General features: G+C 45.1%; 1 protein-coding gene across 1 annotated transcript; it reads right to left on the bottom strand.

The window, feature by feature from the left end:
* Positions 1-287: 287 nt before the first annotated feature.
* LOC310788590 (trypsin-like) lies at positions 288-19,596 on the bottom strand (the record flags this gene model as incomplete). The annotated part of the gene is made up of 7 exons (XM_083650121.1): positions 288-560; positions 1,231-1,373; positions 3,112-3,386; positions 4,115-4,277; positions 5,988-6,008; positions 15,382-15,444; positions 19,473-19,596. 7 exons carry the CDS (start codon positions 19,594-19,596, stop codon positions 288-290), a joined length of 1,062 nt encoding a protein of 353 aa, XP_083506247.1.
* Positions 19,597-21,862: the final 2,266 nt, after the last annotated feature.

The following is a 21,862-nucleotide window of genomic DNA, read 5'->3' as shown; positions in this document are numbered from 1 at the left end:
GGAAAAGCTCTGAAGCAGCCTTCAGACAATGAGGCACTGAAACTCAGGATCATTATAATGATAACATGGAATAAGACACTCAATCAAATAATTTCCAGTTAAGGGCTTCCATGATAGACAGCCAGTGTAGTATCGATCAATTCTACAATCAATATGTCATCAAACAATTAACTGCATCATCAGATGTGGACGTCACTGACAGGCCAATTTCCAATTTCTAATTTCTTAGATTCCAAAGTGGTATTAATCACTATGACCTCGAAAAGCATCCCAGGCGTGCTACTGTCTTAGAGGACATCCAGAGGGAAGAGCACAGATGAAATGGACACCAGGAGTAAAATGGAGAGAGTAGCAGTTCCAGAGATGCTGCCAGAGCCGCTGAAGGTGACGAAGCCCGGCTGGTTGGTGGTGATGTGGCTTTTGATCCAGGCCTGGTACCGGGACACTCTGGCGTAGACTCCTGGGAAGCCAGGGTCAGCACAACCTATACCAAAACTCACCACTCCAGACTGGATCCAGAGGGAGTCCTGTTTGCTCACCAGTGGCCCACCTGAATCCCCCTGGACAGAAGGAACACAGTATGTCAGTCATATCACCATCAGTAGACATATCAACACCACATCACCATGACCTAGAAAAGGATTATTCAGCTTGACTAATTAACCTTGACTCTGGTGTATTCCAGACTGTTCATAGTTAATTATACATGATTTAAATGTCATCATACTCTAAGTGGCCAAACACACCATACGCCGAAGCCATGCCGAACTGAAGCTTGAGGCAGCTAGGCTCTAGCTGATCTGACGCTTAACCGGTCACACCATGAGCAGTCTCCTTTCCTCAGCACTGGGCTCAGAGCTGCTGCTCCGGGCCCTCCCACCCCTCACAAATTGCATTGACTGCCTGCCTGGCAGCTCGGGACAGCGCGCAGCACGCTTGGAAAATAGAACAGAAGCTGAATCTATCGGTTTGGCGTGGCGCAGCGTGGCTTCAGCATGACGTGGCTGGTTGTTATAATGACGCAGAAGGAGACCTTTAGCATTGTTATACTGACGCAGAAGGATACGCTCACAATGCACAATTGCTCAGACAGTTGTGTGCAAGCACACAAAACATACTTAGAGATGGCACACTAGAAATGAGTGTGCCATATTTGTAATTGACAGAATATGCAGATGTGGATATGTGCATTACCGGCTGTTGAGTTTATTAAAAAGAAAACATGCTCACCTGACAGGAGTCTTTACCTCCCTCTGACAGACCGGCACACATCATGTTATTTGTGATCCCTCCACCATAGTTGGTGTTGCACTGGCTGTTGGCCACGATGGGGACATCCACCTCCTGCAGCGTCTCAGGGTAAGGGAGGGAAGCTGAAGAAGAAGAGAGAGGAGATCTGTCCATCTTTACAGAGTTAAAGGTATATGGGTCCATGTCCCACAGTCAGGGCTGAGACTCCTGAACACCCAGTCCCGGATCAGACTTACATTTGATTTATTTAATCATTTTTACAGTTGTACTTCCCGATTTACGCAGGGAGATATGTAACAGATGTCACAAACATATGATTTACGCAGGGAGATATGTAACAGATGTCACAAACATATGATGCAGCCACTCTATGCATCTGGGTGCTTTTGATTAAACACAATTTTACAAATGAGGGCTAGCGGAACTGTGTCGTGAGTCGCACACTATGGCCTTGAGTCGGACACATCCTTATCTTGTCGTGGGGGTTTCATTTCAGCTAACGCCAACTAGTTTCAGGGGATTTAGACATTTCTAATAATCTACACATCAAGTTTAACATAAATAATGTTACATGGACATTTAAATGTCCAATTACTTTAGGAAAGTCTCTTTGATGAGAGAAAGCCAAAGGACACGCTTGGGTGATGTTTGACAATCGATTGCGCCTTAACTGCTTTATTTACATTAGCGGTGCCAGGGTGGCCAACTTAGGGCTAGCCTAGCGTGATGCTAAATGAACGGCGATAGTGTCCTTTTTCTGACTCTGGGAAAGACAAATCTAAAGTAAATGATTAAAACGATATACCGCTAGAAAGATAAGCAGTTATATTCGACTTTTACACAATTAAACTAGTTGGAAACATTACACTGTCATATATAGTAAGTGAAGTTGTCCCGCTTGATAATAGCAGCAAAATTGTCCCACTCAGGACACAGTGACGTAAAATAAATTGGTCTTGGCAAGGACTCGCCAATGCCAATTATGGGAGCATGTTATGAATCACATGAAGACGAATCACATAAAGTTGATATTAACATCCTTGTAGTCTCAATGCCAGACCCTTGAGAGCTCTTACGCTGATACACTATGTTACTGCATGTTGCAGAGCTCTCTCTGGGTCTGGGACACTCCTCTCAGCCAGCTGGTTAGGGGAGGGAAACGTTCACTTGCCCAGTGATTGGCCAGTGGTGGATTCAGCCTTCACCAATCAGTAACGACTTTGCGATGGGAGACACAGCCCATTTTTCGAACAGCTCTCTCATTGGTGCTACGACCTGTCACTCATTCAATTTCACACACCCCCCTAGACCTGCCTTCAAAAACCAGCAGTGGCTGTTAAGCGGCACAGACTCATTTAGTATGCTTAGCGCAGCGATTCAACGTAATATTTGAGTCTGGGGAGAGTAAGACCCTACTTGCGAAGAGTGGTGTGATCTACAGTTATTGAACTTATATTATATATGAAGCACATATTTAAATAAAGATACAACCTTTTCCTAATCAAAAGTTCCTTGTCAAAATAGAGAGAGAGAGAGAGAGAGATAGAGAGAGAGAGGCAGACAGACAGACAGACAGACAGACAGACAGACAGACAGACAGACAGACAGACAGACAGACAGACAGAGGATATCTAGTGTTCACGGTCCAGAAAGACAGCTGCTCTGGAGTCAATATTGTCTGTCGGTCCAAGAACTACAGGTATGGAAGAGACATTACAGTATGTATAGGTCCAAATGCTTTCAATTAAGAAAACATTATCTACTGTACTACTGGTTTTGTAATCCGCTTGTAATCCATCACAACACACTAGGCCTACAACTAACATGATACTTAATTTTGTTGTCACCCAGCTGTCTAACCTCCGCCACTGTTGATAGTTCCCCAGCCAGTGACCCAGCTGATTAGCCCGGCATGGAAGGAGCTGCCATCCGCAGCCAGGCAGACCGGTCTGCTGTAGTTGGTGAAGGAGGAGACCGGGAAGGACAGCTGCAGCAAGGCCACGTCATTGTCTGTGGTTTGGTCATTGTAGTTCGGGTGTTTGATGATCCGGGTCACGCTTCTGGAAACCTCGTTGGCATTGGTGCCTTGCTGGGTGTGGCGTCCGAGGTAGACGGTCAGCCCAGATATGGTGGTGCTGAGAGGAGGACCAGACAATATTGATGTGAATGTAGAACAATCACAGGTGTGACCAAGTCAACTTTGCTTGAGTCTCAAGTCCCAAGTCTACATGTAGATCAGCCAAGTCAAGTCCACGTGTTGCGGTTGGATCCAATGAGCAGTCATTGGTAATTTAATTGTCAATCATGGGCGCCATTTTGTGTGAGTAGACTAAGGTCTAAGGCTAGAAGACGGGCCTGCCTGCCTGCCCAACCCCAAGGCGTCACTCACCTTTGCCTAGCACCAAACTATGAAGGAATTTTGGCAACATTTTATAATAACGTTCAGTCATAAGTCATGCATAAGCCTTTAGTTAATAGTTAACTAATCATTTACAAAACATATGCATTTATAGATGATTAATAAGTGCAATGCTAACATATCACAAATGTTTTGTAAGTCATCTACAAACTTTTATTAAATGAAGTGTTCCTCACCTGTTATAAATGATGTGTAAATCATTTACAATTCATTGACAAGGTTTTCTGCATCCCCTAATCTAAAGTGTAAACGGTTCATCACACATAAATGTGTTACATACAAGGGGGTAGCTCCGTTTGTAAAAATCTAAGCCAATGCAAAAGTGTCTTAAAACGGCATCCTTTTTGAATGACCTGCAGGGGGCAACCCATTGGTTTGTAGACTTCTGTTTTGAAGCCTCAAGTATGGCATTTTGGCCGTTCAGCAACTGCGATCAGATCTCACCTTGGGAAGCAGTGAGCAGCAGTCAGAACCCACTGGTTGTTGATGAGCGATCCTCCACAGAAGTGAGTCCCAAAGCTGTGCAGGCTGGCCTGCCAGGGCCACGCCCCCGCTGGGGCATCTACCCCTCCTACGATTTTAGTGTTGAGTGGAGCGGTGCCGCACACTATGGAAACAGAACGGGACAAAAAGCCTGTGACAGAACATAGACGTTCTTTTTTAATTCTTGCCTCTCTTTTCTCAAATTCTACTGCAGAATTAAACTTACAGCCTGGTACAAAAAAGGGGTAACACTTAATAACTGCACGCTATTAAGCATAGTATTAGTAAATACTTAATTTATCATTTATAAAGCATTGTTCATACATTACTAAGAATGAGTAAGTAATTCATAAACACTTATAAATGTTTTATTCCTGATTAATAAGCTAATAATGTATTTAACAATTGTATTTATTCTCATTTAGAAATGTTTTGTAAGGCATAAATAGATAGTCCTCACTTTAGATGAGGCCATACAAAAAACTAACAACTATATGCTCAACTTGCACAATAGGTAATTGTACCTCTGTCCATATTTTTATACATATTCTTAGACCATGCAGACAATGCGCTCAGTCTCTGTGAGGAAGTCGCCAAACACACAATACATATACTGTTTGGCTTAAGACGTTGGTTATACTATAAGTGCAAAATGTGTTTCTAAGTAGCATTGCATTGCAAATGGGTTATTATTTTTAGTATTTTTGTTTTAAGAGATCATTTTTCTATTGATAATTGCACATTATATATTCATCAGAAAGGAGTATAATATATATAATATTTGGTATCCAGGAAGAGGCAGTAAACTTCTTCATCTCTTTCAGGGGCGTAACATGTGCAGGCGCTGCAGTAATGTGCAACATTTGGTGTCCACATCATACATTTACACCAAAGGCCCATCTATATTATTAGTCTTGTTTGAATATTATTGAGTTTAGTGTGTGTTTGTTTGTTTGTTTTTAGATTATTTTTGGGGCACTTTTTGCCTTTACTAGATAGGACAGCTTACCAGGTGAGCCACCAGGATGCACATTTAGTGTATCGTGTTGATTGTATATACTGTAACTAACTCTGTTGAGTATATCTTGTTTGATACTGTAAGAGGAAGGATGTAAGATTTCCAGTAATGGCAATAAACATGACTGAACCGTGGTTTGCATGAGTGACTTTTGCCCTCCTCTCTGTATGAATGGAGATAAGATAAGACTGGTGGAGGGTAGGGGCGGCATTTATGTTCATGCCTTTCCTTCAGTTTCACTTTACCTTGTATGTGGACGAGAAACATGATCTCTTATAGCTTAGACACAGGGTCTCTTATAGCTTAGACACAGGGTTCCCACACATTGAAACATGATCTCTTATAGCTTTAGACACAGGGTTCCCACACATTGATTTTCATGGATAAAATGTCAAAACTTTTCCATGAATTTTCAATGATGCATAAGAGAATTTCCATGTAATGTGAGGTGGTTACTCTGAAGCGATAGCAGTAATTATTACTAGGCTGGACAAATAGGACACACCTCTTTAAATTGGATTTTATTGCTTTAGACTCTAAGAGTCATTGCATCACATTACATGGAAGCTATTGAAAAAAGAAAATTGTGAATTTTCAATAGGGGATTAATCTGACATTTTTATTACACACAACAAAATTCCATGACTTTTCAAAAATGTTCAAGGATTTTACTCATACTTTTCCAAGTTTTTCCATGACCGTGGGAACCGTGCAGCCAGTGCAGCACAATATCATGGTTATTTGCCAAGGGAAGGGGGAATGAATGAATGAATGAATGAATGAATGAATGAATGAATGAATGAGAACAGAACTCACCATCCAACTGTGCTTCGGTACCTGAGGAGATGCAATAATTGAGGTTATTTACAAATCAGCATAGATGCCCTGTTCAGTATAGCAATCTGGGAACCCAGAGTCAATTTGTATTGGAAAAATAGACTCTGGGACAGCCCTACCTAGCGCGGACACGTAAAAGGAAGTGACGTGCTCCACTGTTTACAGTCTGAATAGCAATTTACTCCGCGACTTTGGCGATACTATTCATCACAACAACTACACCTCCAGTCATTTTCCACTGTTCTTGTGAGACGAGTTGATGTCTTCTATGCAATGTGTTTTTGCATACAGTTGGCATAGCCTACATCAAATTTGTCAGGATCGGCGTCGGAAGGCATGTGGATCTATTCGCGGATAGCCGAGGGCCACGGGAAACTTGGTAAGTCTTGAGAAGCTGGGGTGTTGTGGGACTTGACAGCTGAGTCTGCACTGTTCGAGGTTGGGAACGGTTGCAGAGGTTGCAGAGGTTGCAGGTTGCAGAGGTTGCAGAGGTTGCAGGTTGCAGGGGTTGCAGGTTGCAGAGGTTGTAGAGGTTGATGTGATCCTTGATGTGAGTTTTTGAATCACTGGCCAGGACCTGCAGGAACAGGCCCTTATAGATCCGAATATGACATCACCTGTGTTATGACATCACCAGCGAAAGGCATGAAAGACACTTATGAATCATGACATCATCAGTGATCGATGACATCATAGTAGGAATGACGACGTCAAAGTAGGAATGATGACGTCATCCTATTACTGATGATGTCATGATTCATAAGTGTCGGATGACGTCATCATTCCTGCTTTGACGTCGTCATTCCTACTATGATGTCATCGATCACTGATGATGTCATGATTCATAAGTGTCTTTCATGCCTTTCGCTGGTGATGTCATAACGGTAGTGATGTCATAGCACAGGTGGTGTCATGTTCGGATCTATAAAGGCCCGTTCCGGCAGGCTCTCGCGAGTGATTCATAAATCTAAGCTAGGATCACATCAACCTCTGCAACCTCTGCAACCTGCAACCCCTGCAACCTGCAACCTCTGCAACCTCTGCAACCTCTGCAACCTCTGCAACCTGCAACCCCTGCAACCTGCAACCTCTGCAACCGTTCCCAACCTCGAACAGTGCAGACTCAGCTATCAAGTTCCACAACACCCCAGCTTCTCAAGACTTGCCAGGTTTCCCGTGGCCCTCAACTGTCCGCGAATAGATCCACATGTCTTCCGACGCCGATCCTGACAGTATGAATCACTCAGAAATGGATTTAGCGGATAGATTTCCACCGATCAAGGAGGAAGACCCTTGGTGGGTGCGAGACCTGCCTTCGGCCACCCGACAGGGGTTTGAAACAATACTTGAGCTGATTGCCCAGCAGGAAAGAGTAATCCAGGCTCTGGCTTCCGAAGCCGCTGATCGGCACGCCCTCTTGATTGGCCGGCTAGATCGTCTCGAAGGGCTAGGCCCCCAGGGTGTCATTCCGCAGCCTTCTGCCCCTCCTGCCCCAGCTTCCGAGCGCACCGTCGTTCCGGAGGTTTCCAGACCTGCTACCCCCCCCGGCCGCAGCGGCCGTTGCTTCTAGCTCTGCCTCTCGGCCGCCTCCAGCTACTAAGCGCATATTCTGGGGGGGAGTTCGCGCCATCTCTGAGCAGGGGCAGCCACATTTGAGTCCCAGCAGCCATCTGTACTGTGATCTGACCGGCAGGGTTCGCATCACACCAGAGGAGAGGCAGCGCCGTTTGGACACCCGGAGCTGCCTGTACTGTGGTCGAGCCGGGCATTACCTCTCCTCCTGCTCCCGGCGTCCAGTAAGTGGTCCCACCGCTCGCCGGCCCGTGGTACTCTCAGTGGATCAAGACTCTACGTGTCCAGCCAAGAAATCTGTACGGTTGGGCAGCGTTCCCTGCAGGACCCAGGAGTGGCAGTGTGTCTCCAAGAGGGTTAAGGAGTTGGAGAGGACTGTCGATCGTCTCATTGGGAAGTTCAATCGCTGCCTGCAGATCGGCTCCGTCCCACCGCAGGGGGCCTCCGAGTCTGCTGGCCCTGAGGCACAACCTGTGGACCTTCCCCTCGCCGAGTCTGAACCCGTACCTGAGGCACAACCTGTGGACCTTCCCCTCGCCGAGTCTGAACCCGTACCTCAGCAGCAGCCAATTCCTGTCCTTGACCCACACGTAGGTTCCAGCTTCATGCTGGGAGGTCCCCGTAGTGTCGTCAGCCCTCGGTCAAGAGCAAGAAGAAATAAGAGGCGTTTAAAGGAGGAGACGGTGGGTGACCTCCCCAAACTACAGGTCGGGAGGGCAGGCCTCGCTGAGTCAGATCCCCCTGTGGCTCTGCCTTCGGAGACGGCGGCATTTGACCCTTTTGGTGGTCCCCAGCCTCCCGTGTTTGGATCGTGCCCCGGGGGATGGCCGGCCCCAGAGGATCCACCGGACCCGGTAGAAGTTCTGTCTACGTATCGGTCTATCTATGGCTTCGATATCCAGTATTAGGGAGGAGCACCTCCACTGTCCTACACCCCCTTTGGGGTCTGACCACCTGCATCTAACCACCTGCTGAAGAGCACCTCACTCTCCTACACCCCCTTTGGGGTCTAACCACCTGCATCTAACCACCTGCTGAAGAGCACCTCACTCTCCTACACCCCCTTTGGGGTCTAACCACCTGCGTCTAACCACCTGCGGAAGAGCACCTCCACCAGAACCTGCAGATTTTTTGTCTCCCAGATGCCATCCTTGATGGCCTCATTGGACGCCAGGTGGCGTCCGTTGAGGGGAGGGTACTGTTAGGATGACGTCATCATTCCTGCTTTGACGTCGTCATTCCTACTATGATGTCATCGATCACTGATGATGTCATGATTCATAAGTGTCTTTCATGCCTTTCGCTGGTGATGTCATAACGGTAGTGATGTCATAGCACAGGTGGTGTCATGTTCGGATCTATAAAGGCCCGTTCCGGCAGGCTCTCGCGAGTGATTCATAAATCTAAGCTAGGATCACATCAACCTCTGCAACCTCTGCAACCCCTGCAACCTGCAACCTCTGCAACCTCTGCAACCTCTGCAACCTGCAACCCCTGCAACCTGCAACCTCTGCAACCGTTCCCAACCTCGAACAGTGCAGACTCAGCTATCAAGTTCCACAACACCCCAGCTTCTCAAGACTTGCCAGGTTTCCCGTGGCCCTCAACTGTCCGCGAATAGATCCACATGTCTTCCGACGCCGATCCTGACAAAATTGCTGTGGCGGGGCTGTTTTACAGTTAGAGCAAAGTTTCTGGTGTCATCTGAATGGAAGAATTACTAAATAATATGAAAAATATAAATGTTGGTATAATAAACCTTGAGTCCTTTTCATCAAATTAGTAGCTATAAGTGGGAGTGATGGTGTTACAGCAGGCTACTGGTGGAAGTGCACAGTCACAATCTGGCCCTCTGGTAGCGAGGACATTCTTTATGGCCCTCTCCTATCATCAAAGTTGCCCATCCCTGCTGTAGCTGCTGTAAAAGCCTGGGTGGCTCACAACTTCCTCCAGTTTGACAGCTGACTCCAGCTACTCTTCCTGGGGTCCAGTTGAACTCTGATAAAACAGAGACTTGTAGCCTACTTATCAGCTCCTAACCCTAACCCTAAATCCAGCTCAATCAGTCAGCACCTTGGTCCTTTAGCCAGTAATGTCACGTCATATCCCAGAAACCTGGGAGTGCTTTTTGATTCACAATTGAAATTTGACAAAAATCTCAACACCTGCCTTGTCTGGGCACATTAGTTAGGCTACTTTCAACTGAGGAACATCAACACAATGCTAAGTTATTTCTTCCCAAGACATGGAAAGACGTATCCACACATTTATCTGATATGGCAATTCCTTATACATGCCTTACTCAACCTTCCTTGACTCCTTCACACAGACATCTCAGGTAGTTGCTTCACATTATGTCCAATGAAAGAATCTAAATTCATACTGTATACCACATTTATCTGAATAATGTATATTTGTGTCAATTCACAATCAATAGACTGATGCAGGCATCTCACTCTATTCTGCACCACATTCAGACATCATAGTCTTTGTAAACACAAAATAAATCACACTATTGCCATAATGGACTCAGTAGACACAACAAGTCGTCGTTCAGCAGCAACCTGTAACTCTTTTAGAAGAGGATGTGTAATATTAGCACTTACCCTTCACCATTAAGGCCAGAAGTGTTACAGCACAGGTGAGCAGCCTTGAGTCCATGGTGTTAATAGTTCAGACTGTGTGGAGTCTGTGGGAGTATCTGCTTAGAGGAGGAGTGACACTACAAACCAAACCTGTCGTCATTCTCTGTCGCTGTTCTGTTCTGCAGGCTCCACACATGTAACGCCCTCCTTCTCAAACATAAGAACCAACTATGGTGTTCGCACCATAGTTGGTTTGAACACAATATTCAATATTGTCAACAATATTCATGACAAATGTTTTAACAGACCATGACAAAAGGACATTTTTCTTAGCCCTCTTTCGTGTTCGGTTGGATTTGACAGATTTACAAGACTTTTCTCTCTGAAACATGTTTGTTGTCGCATCCCTGATGTTTAATAACTCGTCCCTTGTGAATATAATCCTAGTAGAGTCGCAGAAAACACAATTAAAGACTAAAAACAAATGATATTAACTAATGCAGTATAGGTAGATGGTAGATGTATTATAGTATTATTAGTATTATGTATTATATTTTTGCTTTGTATTATATTTGCTAGATAGATAAATGTATTATAGGTAGATAGATGGTAATGTATTATGTATTATAGGCAGATATATAGGTAGATAGTAATGGTAGATAGTAATGATGCTACACGGTTGTATGTATGTTTGAAAGGATATACACATGAGGTTTCGGACCAAATTTCAATCAGGAAGGCCACCATATTCACGTTACCTGATCAGCCTGTGACGTCAGTCAAGCCCAAGCGTGACGTCAGTCATGACGTCAGTTGTCATCAGTTCATCCCGTCCAGTATGACGTCAGTTGTGACGTCAGTCGTCGTCAGTTCATCCTAGTATAGCGAGGCTCCTACGTCACCCCCATCTCTGGTGGATCATAGCAGCAGTTGGCATCACGTCTGCTCGTTTTCCCCCGAAGCTTGGCTGACGTCACGGGCTGATCAGGTAACATGAATATGGCGGCCTTCCTGATTGAAATTTGGTCCGAAACCTCACTTCAATCATGAGAGACCGGTCGGTAAGGTTTAACAATAGACTTTATTTAGCAAATGGCTTGCATGGCAAGTACTTTGGCGTATGGTGGCGCTAAGGTGGCATCTGTATGGGCTAGTATAGAGAATCCCCCCAAAATAAGATCTAATTTCCAGTAATTCATTGAGATCGATCCGTAACTTTGACTTCGGCTAGAAAATTATGAATAATTAGGCGATAATTTCTGGCCTTCAACTTGGCGTCTTACAGCAACTCTCGGCTGGTGCTTCCCAACTTGGCCTGGCCTTCAGCCTTGGTGACTTGGCCTTCTTTGCCCCCGACTTGGCGCCTCCCAACTTGCCTGGCGCATCCCAACTTGGCCTCTTTGGCCCCCCAACTTGGCGCTTCCCGGCTTGGCCTTGGTAATGGCCCCGGACTGACTTAGTGACTTAACTTGGTGCTTCTCAACTTGGCCTCCTTGGCCCCCAACTTGGCGCCTCTCAACTTGGCTGGCGCCTCCCAAATTGGCCTCTTTGGCCCCGGGGGATACCAGTCCAGAGCCATAGAGAGCCCCAGGGATGACGTATTTTTGTAGGCTGAATGCGGAAGTCCCGAACTTCCTGGTTCTTCACTGTTTCTGTCTATGGGATTTTTGAATGGGTTTTTGGCGCGATGCTTCAAATAATGTCTGTGGGCAACGCAAGTTTAATCAAACGCGAACCAAGGTTCAGCGGGATAATCTTCACACGAGGACCACTTTCATGAGTTTTGTAGCGTAAATGTGAGCCCTAGAGGTAAAAAGCTTGTGCTAAGCTAATCCAGAACTACACACTGTCGCATAGGCTTCCACGTCACGTCAGCACTCAACCAGGACTTTTGTTGATGTGTGCACTGATTACCCCGGGCTGAACGGGGCTGAACCAGGTGAGGGAAAGATAATTTCCGTGTTCGCCCTTTGAAGTGGTGACGTTATTGACGTATATCCCCATCGACTCAAAAGTGTAGTCTCATTTAGCCGTTTGCTAGCTAGCCGCCCTTTTAACGGCACGTAAAAGCTTCAAAACTTGTAAAAGTGGTCCTCGTGTGTGAAGATGATATTACTAAACACTGGTTCGCGTTTGATTAAGCCAGCGTTGCCCAGAGAGATTATTAGAAGCATCGCGCCAAAAACTAATTCAAAACTCCCATAGGCGAAAACTGTGAAGAACCAGGGCTGTTAGCATCGACGATTTCCGGACTCGTTACTGGGGCTCTCTATTACCAAGGCCAAGCCAATTCACTTCTTCGGCTGTGTCATTTCTGGTTTCAACTGCTCCACAGCGCCGGATTTATCGGTTGCGAGCTCAGTGGTTGGGAGGGTGTACTGCAGTGTTTACACTTTTTTAGCTTAAACTTCAGCTCTGGCATGTGAATAAGGGTTCGGTATTGTAAAACTACGTAATATTTTGGGATACTCTTGGTCCCTATCATTGGACAACAACATTGTACGTGGGTAAGGTACATTTTTATTGTGATTGATAACGTGTATGTCGCTTGAGACCATTCCAACCGATGCGTGCAGTTGACTTAGGACTTGCTACGGTGAGACTCAACCTGAAGAATGAAGGCTGAGTCTCGCATTGAGGCTAGCCATTGTTAGCAATAACAGTTGATAACAATGCATTTTGCGGTATTTTGTGCATACCGGTACAAACAGTGCTGTGTGAACAGCTGATTTAATGAGACACAAAAGACATAGTGCTAATGAACAGTATTTACTACGACTTTAACTACTGTTGATGCGCGGAGCAGCCATCTTGGATTTTTGAGGTCGGGACTGCTGAGGCTCCTCCGAGTTCTTCAGAGGAAATCCGAACATCAGCTTCCGGTTAAAACTTTGAAAAATAATGTCATTTAACACTTTCCCCGCCATTGACGCGATATCACGTCAATCCGTGTTTTCACCGTCATGTGATAGATGCGCTCTTGGCCTCCTTATGAAATGCCACCGGACGACCCACCCAGAAGCAACGGTTACTGTCCACCAAAACCAGCAAAACAAAACGGCTCCAGACCGGTGCCCCAAAGCAGAGCAACCCCGCCCGAGGCGGCGCGCCGTCAGACGGACTCGCGCAGTCACCCAAAGCCGAAAGACTTTCCTCACCAGACGCTGGCAAATGCACAGTAATCACTTCTCCTGACAGGTAGATGAATCATCTGCTTTGTGAGCCCTCACATCGTGTACATTTCAGCTGTCGATATGCCCCCAGACCTTGTGCACCACACGAGAGTGACCCGCATCCCCCCAACACAAGAGTTGTGGGGAACCTACAGTAACCTACAGAGTGAGTCTATTGTGTTAGCTCAGAGTGTTTCCCCATCAGGTACTGCGCATGCATTGGTGTGGGTAACTGTCTGCCTTTCCGAAGCCCTGCCACTCCGAACGTTAACTTCCATTATTCGGACTGGCGGTCGTTCACCTTAGAAGCCGCAATGCCGACCTTAGGTTTAGGCGTGGGGGTGGGAGAGGTTAGGTTTTGGGTTAGGGTCTGGGGGAGGTTAGGTTTAGGCATGGGGGGAGGTTAGGTTTGGCGTGGGAAAACGGGGAATATAGAACCCGGGGAACATAGACATGATCCCTTTCTGAGTGCCGATATTTCGGAGTGGCAGAACGTCGGAGTGGCAGCACGTCGGAGTGGCAGCATGTAACCGTTGGTGTGGCATGTGCTTTATTCTGAGTTTTACTTTGAGTTTTAACTGATTCTTGTTTTTGAATGATCTTGTACTAGTGTTATCGGACAACCCGTGCTGTTCGAGTGCTTATTATTAATCAAGCCAGTGCTGACACAGCTTCTCCTGCCTGTTGGCTTGGCCAAGCTAGCCTAAGAGCCATGAACTCTGCTTGCTCAGAGCACAGGAATCTCTTACAAAAACTAACTAGATAAAGAAACCAGCTACATCGGGGGGTTTGTTTTCAACCCAGGATCCGACGTAGTTTGGGCCGACAATCAACAACATGCAAAGGGAGTTGATGATAGTGGGACTGCACTGAAGCTAAAGCTAGCAGGACTACGGACAGCACTGAAACTAAAGCCAACTAGCAGCTCTTGTGTCCGTGGCTACTGGCTGCTTGCCGACAACATCAACCGGGCCCGTGAAAACTCTCTGCCTCAGAGCACGGGGCAGCTGTAGCTCAGGAGGTAGAGCAGGTCGTCAACTAATCGCTTTGGATATAAGAGGTCGGTGGTTCGATCCCCGCCTCCTCCAGGCTGCATGTCGAAGCGTCCTTGGGCAAGATACTGAACCCCAAATTGCTCCCGATGGTGTGCCAGCACCCTGCGTGGTAGCCTGCCGCCATCGGTGTGTAAATGGGTGAATGTACCTACTGATTGTAAAGCGCTTTGGATAAAAGCGCTATATAAATGGAGGCCATTTACCATTTAGCACGGAAACAGCCTCCAAAAGCAAACCGGCTACATCGGGGGGTTTGTTCTTAACCCAGGATCAATGTCGTCTTGGCTGATGACATCAACAAGGAGCCCGAGTGTTCTACTGTTTTTCCTGGCCCTACCAGCTACCCTGCTAGCTAGCCACCACTAGCTATCCAGGCGAGATTAACGTCAGGATACGGTCACCGTGATGGCCTTTTACATCTTTGTATTCTTATTCGCTACACTCCACGCTAAGACACTCCACAACAACTCACCCCTCTCACTGGGAGATGTGGAAAGGAGTCAGGGATCGAATGTGGCTCGGAGTGAATATCATCACCATGGGGCAATTACTATGGGACATTTTCACCTATATCACTGCCTCATCTTGCCGCGTTACCAACACGACCTCCTGAAACGAGAAAACGGGAAGCGACGGAGGACAACAATGGGAAGATCGGTAAATCTCTACTAACTATTGTTGTGAGCCTGCTCCTCTGTGGGGATGTCCATCGGTGCCCTGGTCCTTCCTCTAGTGCTGGTAGCGATCCAGGACCGGGAGCGGCTGGCTGCGATGGGGGGACCGACGGTCCATGTAGCGGGGGCTCAACATTCATGCTCTTCAGTGGGGCCATGCCTAGGACATGTGGTCCAGCAGCTGGGGAGCGTGATCAAGTCCCTGGAGGGACCTTCAACAGCCCATACCTCAATCCTACTGTGGAGGTATAGAGTACAACGATGGTGGTCCACGCCGAGAGCAGCTGACCATGACGGGGGGAACGACAGCCGACCTAGCGGGGGCCCAGCATTCATGCCCTCCAGCGGGGCCATGCCGAAAACCAGTGGTCCAGCAGCTGGAGAGCGCGATCAGACTATTGGTCTCAATCAATCACAGATGGTAAAACCACAACCAGTCAAACAAAGACAGTTATATAATATTGCTCTGCTTCAAACATTGAACCATGCTAAAATTATATGGGATGTTCAATCTAAGCCTAAGGGTTTATTGGGGGGCATTTAAATATAAGAAGTATCTCATCGAAAATGGAACAAGTTGAAAAACTGATCACTAATTCAAACCTTGATTTTCTCTGTCTGTCAGAATCCTGGTTAACAGAAACTTCTCCACAGGCTGCCTATGTTATGCCAGGTTTCAATGTTTTTAGGAAAGATAGAAATTTAGGAAGAGGGGGGGTTTATATGTATATCAAAGACCTTTTTCAATGCAGCCAATTAGACTTCCAAACCAATACAGGAATCGAATGTCTAGCAGTTACTCTGACACTGTCCCCTAGAATGTCATTTATTGTAGTTGGCATCTACCGCCCACCATCCCCTGATATTAGTTTCTATGACCATTTTAAAGCTATTCTAAAGGAACTAAGCAATAGAGGGCAAAAAAATAATTGTCCTGGGGGATTTTAATGTAAATTGGGCTGATAAGACAAGTAGAAAGAAGCTCAAGGAGATCACTAGCCTATATGATTTTACCCAGATGACTAACAGCCCAACTAGAATAACCTGTACAACAAAAACTTCAAATTGACCTTGTGTTCTGTAATAAACCTGAAAGAATAATAAAATCCTATAATTTTATTACAGGTACAGTATGTCTGATCATAACCTGATGTTAATTGCCCGGAAACTGACTAAAGAAAGGTTTACTTTCAACAATGACAAAAAGCAGATTTCTTATAAAATACCAAAGAAAGCCCAAATCAACTTTGACAATGAACTAAAACAGCTTAGCCATAGTGGAAAACCTTGAAGTCTCCTGCCAAAGTTTCCTAAATGTAATCAATAATAAATAATAAATGTAATCAATGCTAAGTTCAAATATGCAGTCCGCTATGTAGGTAAGAATGAACAAGCAATGAGAGCTGACTCTATGGCTGAGAAGTTGCTTGGTAACAATGTCACTGGATTTTGGAAGGAGGTGAGAGCCCTGAACAGGAGCAATACATTGTTGCCATGCACCATAGAGGGGGTCTCTGGTACAGACAACATAGCTGAGTTGTGGAGGCAACACGACTCTGACCTTTTTCATTGTGTGACAAGCGATCCCTTTAATGTGGGAAACATTGCCCATGATGAGGCAGTGTCTATTAAAACTGTTGAGGTCCATCAAGCTATTGCACAGTTGGCTGACAATAAAGCAAGTGGCTTAGATGACATCACTGCAGAGCACCTTAAGCTAGCAAGCCCTAGGGTCGCAGCTCTGCTTGCCATTTGCTTTACTGGTTTCATGAGCCATGGTGTGTTGCCTCAGTCTATGTTGTCTGTTACTCTTTACTGGTTTCATGAGCCATGGTGTGTTGCCTCAGTCTATGTTGTCTGTTACTCTTTACTGGTTTCATGAGCCATGGTGTGTTGCCTCAGTCTATGTTGTCTGTTACTCTTGTGCCGGTCAGAAAAGACAAAGCAGGTAAGGTAGGAAGCATAGATAATTACAGGCCGATTGCTCTGGCTAGTGTGTTATCCAAAGTACTGGAAAGGATTTTATTAGATCATTTAAGCCTTTTTATTTCCACAACAGACAATCAGTTTGGTTTTAAAGCAAAGCATAGTACTGATTTGTGTATATATGCTCTGAAAGAAATTGTTGAGACCTATAAAAGGCAGAATTCTTCTGTACTAATTGGTTTTATTGATGCCTCTAAGGCGTTTGACCGGGTCAGAGTCAGAGTCAGTTTATTTACCATTTGCAGTCGAAACTACATTGGAATTGGGGTGCAAGAGCTTAAAACATAGACACAAATATGACAAGTCATGACAACATAACATAGCATATAAAAAGACAGACAGTAAAAAGGTTTAAAAAGTAAATAAGATAAAATAAGAGAACAAAACAATAAACAATAAAATAATAAAAGGAGACAGGTACATCTGTGGATAAAGGCCCGAGTCATCCAGCTCACTTATTAAAGTGCAGGAGCAAACAAAGTGCACAGTCAGACATAAAGTGCACAGTAGTAAAGTGCCTAAGCAAGGATTAATTGCATGAGAAGACCAGTATAAGACATCTTATACAAAAGAAAATGCCAAAAGAAATAAAGGTCTAGGTGTGTCTAGGTGGTCTAGACAACAGAGATCTACCGTTTAGATTTGTGATCGTTCAAACTACGCACAGCACTTGGGTAAAAGCTTCTCGCAAAGCGAGTGGTGGAGCATTTAATGGAGCGGTAGCGTCTACCCAAAGGGAGTAACTCAAAAAGACTGGCGGCCGGGTGACCTGCAGGGTCCCTGATAATGCTGGAGGCCCGGGACAGAAGTCTGGAGCTATAGAGCTCTTCTAGTGCCGGCAGGTTGACACCAGTTATCTTGCGGGCAAGGCGCACTACCCTATTTAAAGATTTTCGCTCCTTAACAGTAAGGTTACCAAACCATACAGTGAAGGAACTAGTGAGAATGCTCTCAATAATACAGCGATAAAAGTTGACAAGGATCTGGCTGTTGTGGGTGAACTCCTTAAGTCTTCTTAAGAAGAAAAGACGTTGCTGAGACTTTTTAACAATCGCTTTGGTATTTGAGTGCCAGCTAAGATCATCCGAGATAGTGACACCTAGAAATTTGATACTTTTTACCATCTCAACCTCTGTACCATTGATTATTATAGGATGGTGAGGTTCCTTTTTACGGCGGAAGTCAATGACAAGCTCTTTTGTCTTGGAGGCATTGAGAATTAGGTTGTTGGCCTCGCTCCACCTGACAAGTTCTTCTACTTCAGATCTGTAGTTAGACTCGTCATTTGAGCTAATGAGCCCAATGACAGTGGTGTCATCCGCGTATTTAACTATGAGATTGTTGAGGTAGTGAGCGATACAGTCGTGGGTAAAAAGAGTAAACAAGAAGGAGCTAAGAATGCATCCTTGCGGTGAGCCAGTGCTCAGAACAAGTATATCAGACAGATTATTTCCGATCCTGACTCTTTGAGGCCTCAGGATTAAAAAGTTAAAAATCCACTCACAAAGAGCATCACACAGACCAAGATTTTGCAGTTTACGGATCAGAAGTGAGGGAATGATCGTATTAAAAGCAGAGCTATAGTCTATGAAAAGCATTCTAACATAAGCTCCACTTTTATCCAGGTGTTCATATACAGAGTTCAGAGCTATAGAAACTGCATCCTCAACTGATCTGTTTTCCCTATAAGCAAACTGCCAAGGATCAAGAGTAGGAGGAATCTGACATTTAATGTGGTCCAGCACCAAACGCTCCATACATTTCATAAACACTGATGTTAGTGCAATGGGTCTGTAATCATTATGACATGTGACAGGAGATTTCTTTGGGACTGGGACTACAATGGACTCCTTGAAACTTTTTGGAACAATGCGACGCTGCAGTGACATATTAAAAATATCTGTCATCACAGGGGCAAGCTGCTCAGAGCAGGACCTGGCAACTCGGGGAGGAATGCCGTCCGGTCCAGCGGCCTTCCCCACCTTGGTCCTGGACAGAACCTTTCGAACCTCGTGTTCAGATACAGTTAGCCCAGTACAGTTAACCTCGTGTTCAAGTACAGTTAGCCCAGTACGGTTAACCTCGTGTTCAAGTACAGTTAGCCCAGTACGGTTAACCTCGTGTTCAAGTACAGTTAACTCAGTACGGTTAACCTCGTGTTCAAGTACAGTTAGCTCAGTACAGTTAACCTCGTGTTCAAGTATATTTAGCCCAGTACAGTTAACCTCGCGTTCAGGTACAGTTAGCCCAGACAGGTCACTGGGGTTCGAGGGCATAAAAACAGGTGACTCATTGTTCATGGCATCGAACCTCGAATAAAAGTTATTGAGCACATCAGGAAGTGAGGGGTCATCACAAGCTGCAGTAGCCAGGCTCCTGGGTTTGTATGAAGTGACATTACTAAGACCCTGCCACATACGTCGTGGGTCGTTCTCCTTGAAATGACCCTCGATCAGTTCTCCATATGAGCGCTTTGCGGCTTTTATTGACCGCTCCAGCGAGTATCTGGACAGCTTGTAGCGTGTGGCATCTCCTGAAAGCATTGGTCCGTTCAGTTAATTTGACTCTGACATCAGTGTTGAGCCATGGTTTCTGGTTAGAGTGTTGTTTAAACACCTTACGCGGAACGCAAGAGTCAATACAAAAGTGTATATATCCAGTTACAGAGTCACAGTATTCATTTAAATCATCTGATTTAAAAACATCCCAATCAGTGGCGTCGAAACACCCCATCAGCTTTGTTTCAGCCTCCTTCGACCAACATTGTGCGGAGCGCACGACTGGTTTGATTACACGGTTCTTCTGTGTGTAAGTGGGCAGGAGAAACATGGAGATGTGATCCGATTTGCCAAAAGCCGGTCTTGGAAGGGATCGATAGGCAGCCTTCACACTACTATAGCATTTATCTAACACCTTTATGCCCCTAGTGGGGTGTTTCACATGCTGATAGTAATTTGGAAGAACAGATTTCAAATTAGTTTATGGTCAATCACCATAAACTGTTTTTAAAACTGAGTCAAAGAGGTGTGCCTGGCAGCATAACCCGTCTCCTGGCATACTGGTATGCCAACCAGAATATGCAGGTCAGATGGGGCAATAGAGTATCCACCCCCTTTGGTGTTGGTAATGGGGTGAGGCAGGGGGGGTTACTCTCCCCAGCTCTATTCAATCTATACATGGATGATTTATCTGACCAGCTAAATCACTGTAGGACTGGTTGTATGATTGGTAATACCTTAGTCAACCACCTTATGTATGCGGACGATTGGGCCATCGTCTCCCCTAGCAGTGCTGGGTTTCAACAACTATTGAATATCTGCTCCATCTATGGTGTCAAATTCGATGTAAAGTACAATGCCAAAAAAAGTGTGGTTATGATCTGTAGAACTAAAGGGGACAGGGATCTCACTTTTCCTGCTTTTTATTTGTCTGATAATGTTTTATCTGTCTGTGTTAAAACTAAATATCTGGGTCATTTTATGACAGACCAAATGGCTGATGATGACGACATGTACAGACAGCGCCGTATGTTATATGCCCAGGCTAACATGTTGGTTAGGAAATTTCACTTTTGTTCTGAGGAGGTAAAGATAAGTCTCTTTAGGGCCTACTGTACCCCTTTGTACACTGCCCCCTGTGGGTTAAGTATAAAAAAGCTAGCCTCCACAAACTTCAGGTTGCATACAATGACTGTATGAGGATTTTGCTGAGAAAACCCAGGTGGACTAGTGCAAGTGAACTGTTCTGCTATGCAGGTGTCAGCACTTTTCAGGCACTTTTAAGAACCTTGATGTACAAATTTATTGGGCGTCTAAATGTCTCTCAGAACTCGAATATCATGCTACTAACCAACCCTGGTATTAGTTCTGTCAGATACCAATCACATATGTGGAAGTTTTGGTATAAGTGCCTTTTATAGATATACTGTGTATTTGTGTGTTCTCTGAATTGTTGTTTGTTGTTATATCTGGACCCTGTGTCTGCAAATAAAGTTGATGATGATGATGATGATGATGATGAATAACACTAAAAACAAATTCATGAAGAAATCACATAATAGATATAAAAAAGTAAACCTTCCCTGGCTAACAGAGATACAATGGAATCTGATGAAAAATCGACTATGCATTAAAAACGGCCTTGAAATCAGGTTTAATTGCAGACATGCTTGTTTTTAAAGGTCTACATAATAAAGTTGGGAATGAACTCAGAAGAGCTAAAGCAGCCTTTTTCAGAACAAACCAAGGGAAATAGTCAACTTATTTGGAAGCATTAACAATATATCCAGAAAGGAAGACAAGTTGCCAAAGCATCTTGAACGTAGAATAGATAATATAATGACACAGGATGAGAAAGTAATTGCAACATCTCTCAATGGATTCTTCAGAGACTCAGTGAAGGAATTAGCCGTAACATTTGGCAACAGATTGTTCCTCCTGACCAGGCATGTCCAAAGTCCGGCCCGGGGGCCAATTGCGGCCCGTGGACCGATTTTAAGCGGTCCTCGGCTTGTCTCTCAAAATATACTATATGTGGTCCTCGACACAGTATTGGTTAATCAAGCAAGTTCACTTTGCGTTTTTTCCATTCACCTAATGATGACAGCACTAGCATACAGTTTGTAGACAAGCACCAAGTAGGAACTACGCAGATGGAACTAATGTTTTCAGATGCTAAACAAAATCCTTGGAGTGCAATTCTATTGTATGTGATTTCTTTTTTAAATAACCAATATGATGCGAGAAGCAGCTGGACCCCAGTATTTTCACATTATGTAATCTGGCCCGATGAGATATGTATTTTTCTATA

This window comes from Poromitra crassiceps (assembly GCF_964638095.1).
Source record: "Poromitra crassiceps genome assembly, chromosome: 13".
Taxonomy (NCBI): Eukaryota; Metazoa; Chordata; class Actinopteri; order Beryciformes; family Melamphaidae; genus Poromitra; species Poromitra crassiceps.
Note: the sequence above shows the minus strand (reverse complement) of the source record. Positions and strands in the feature narration are given on the sequence as shown.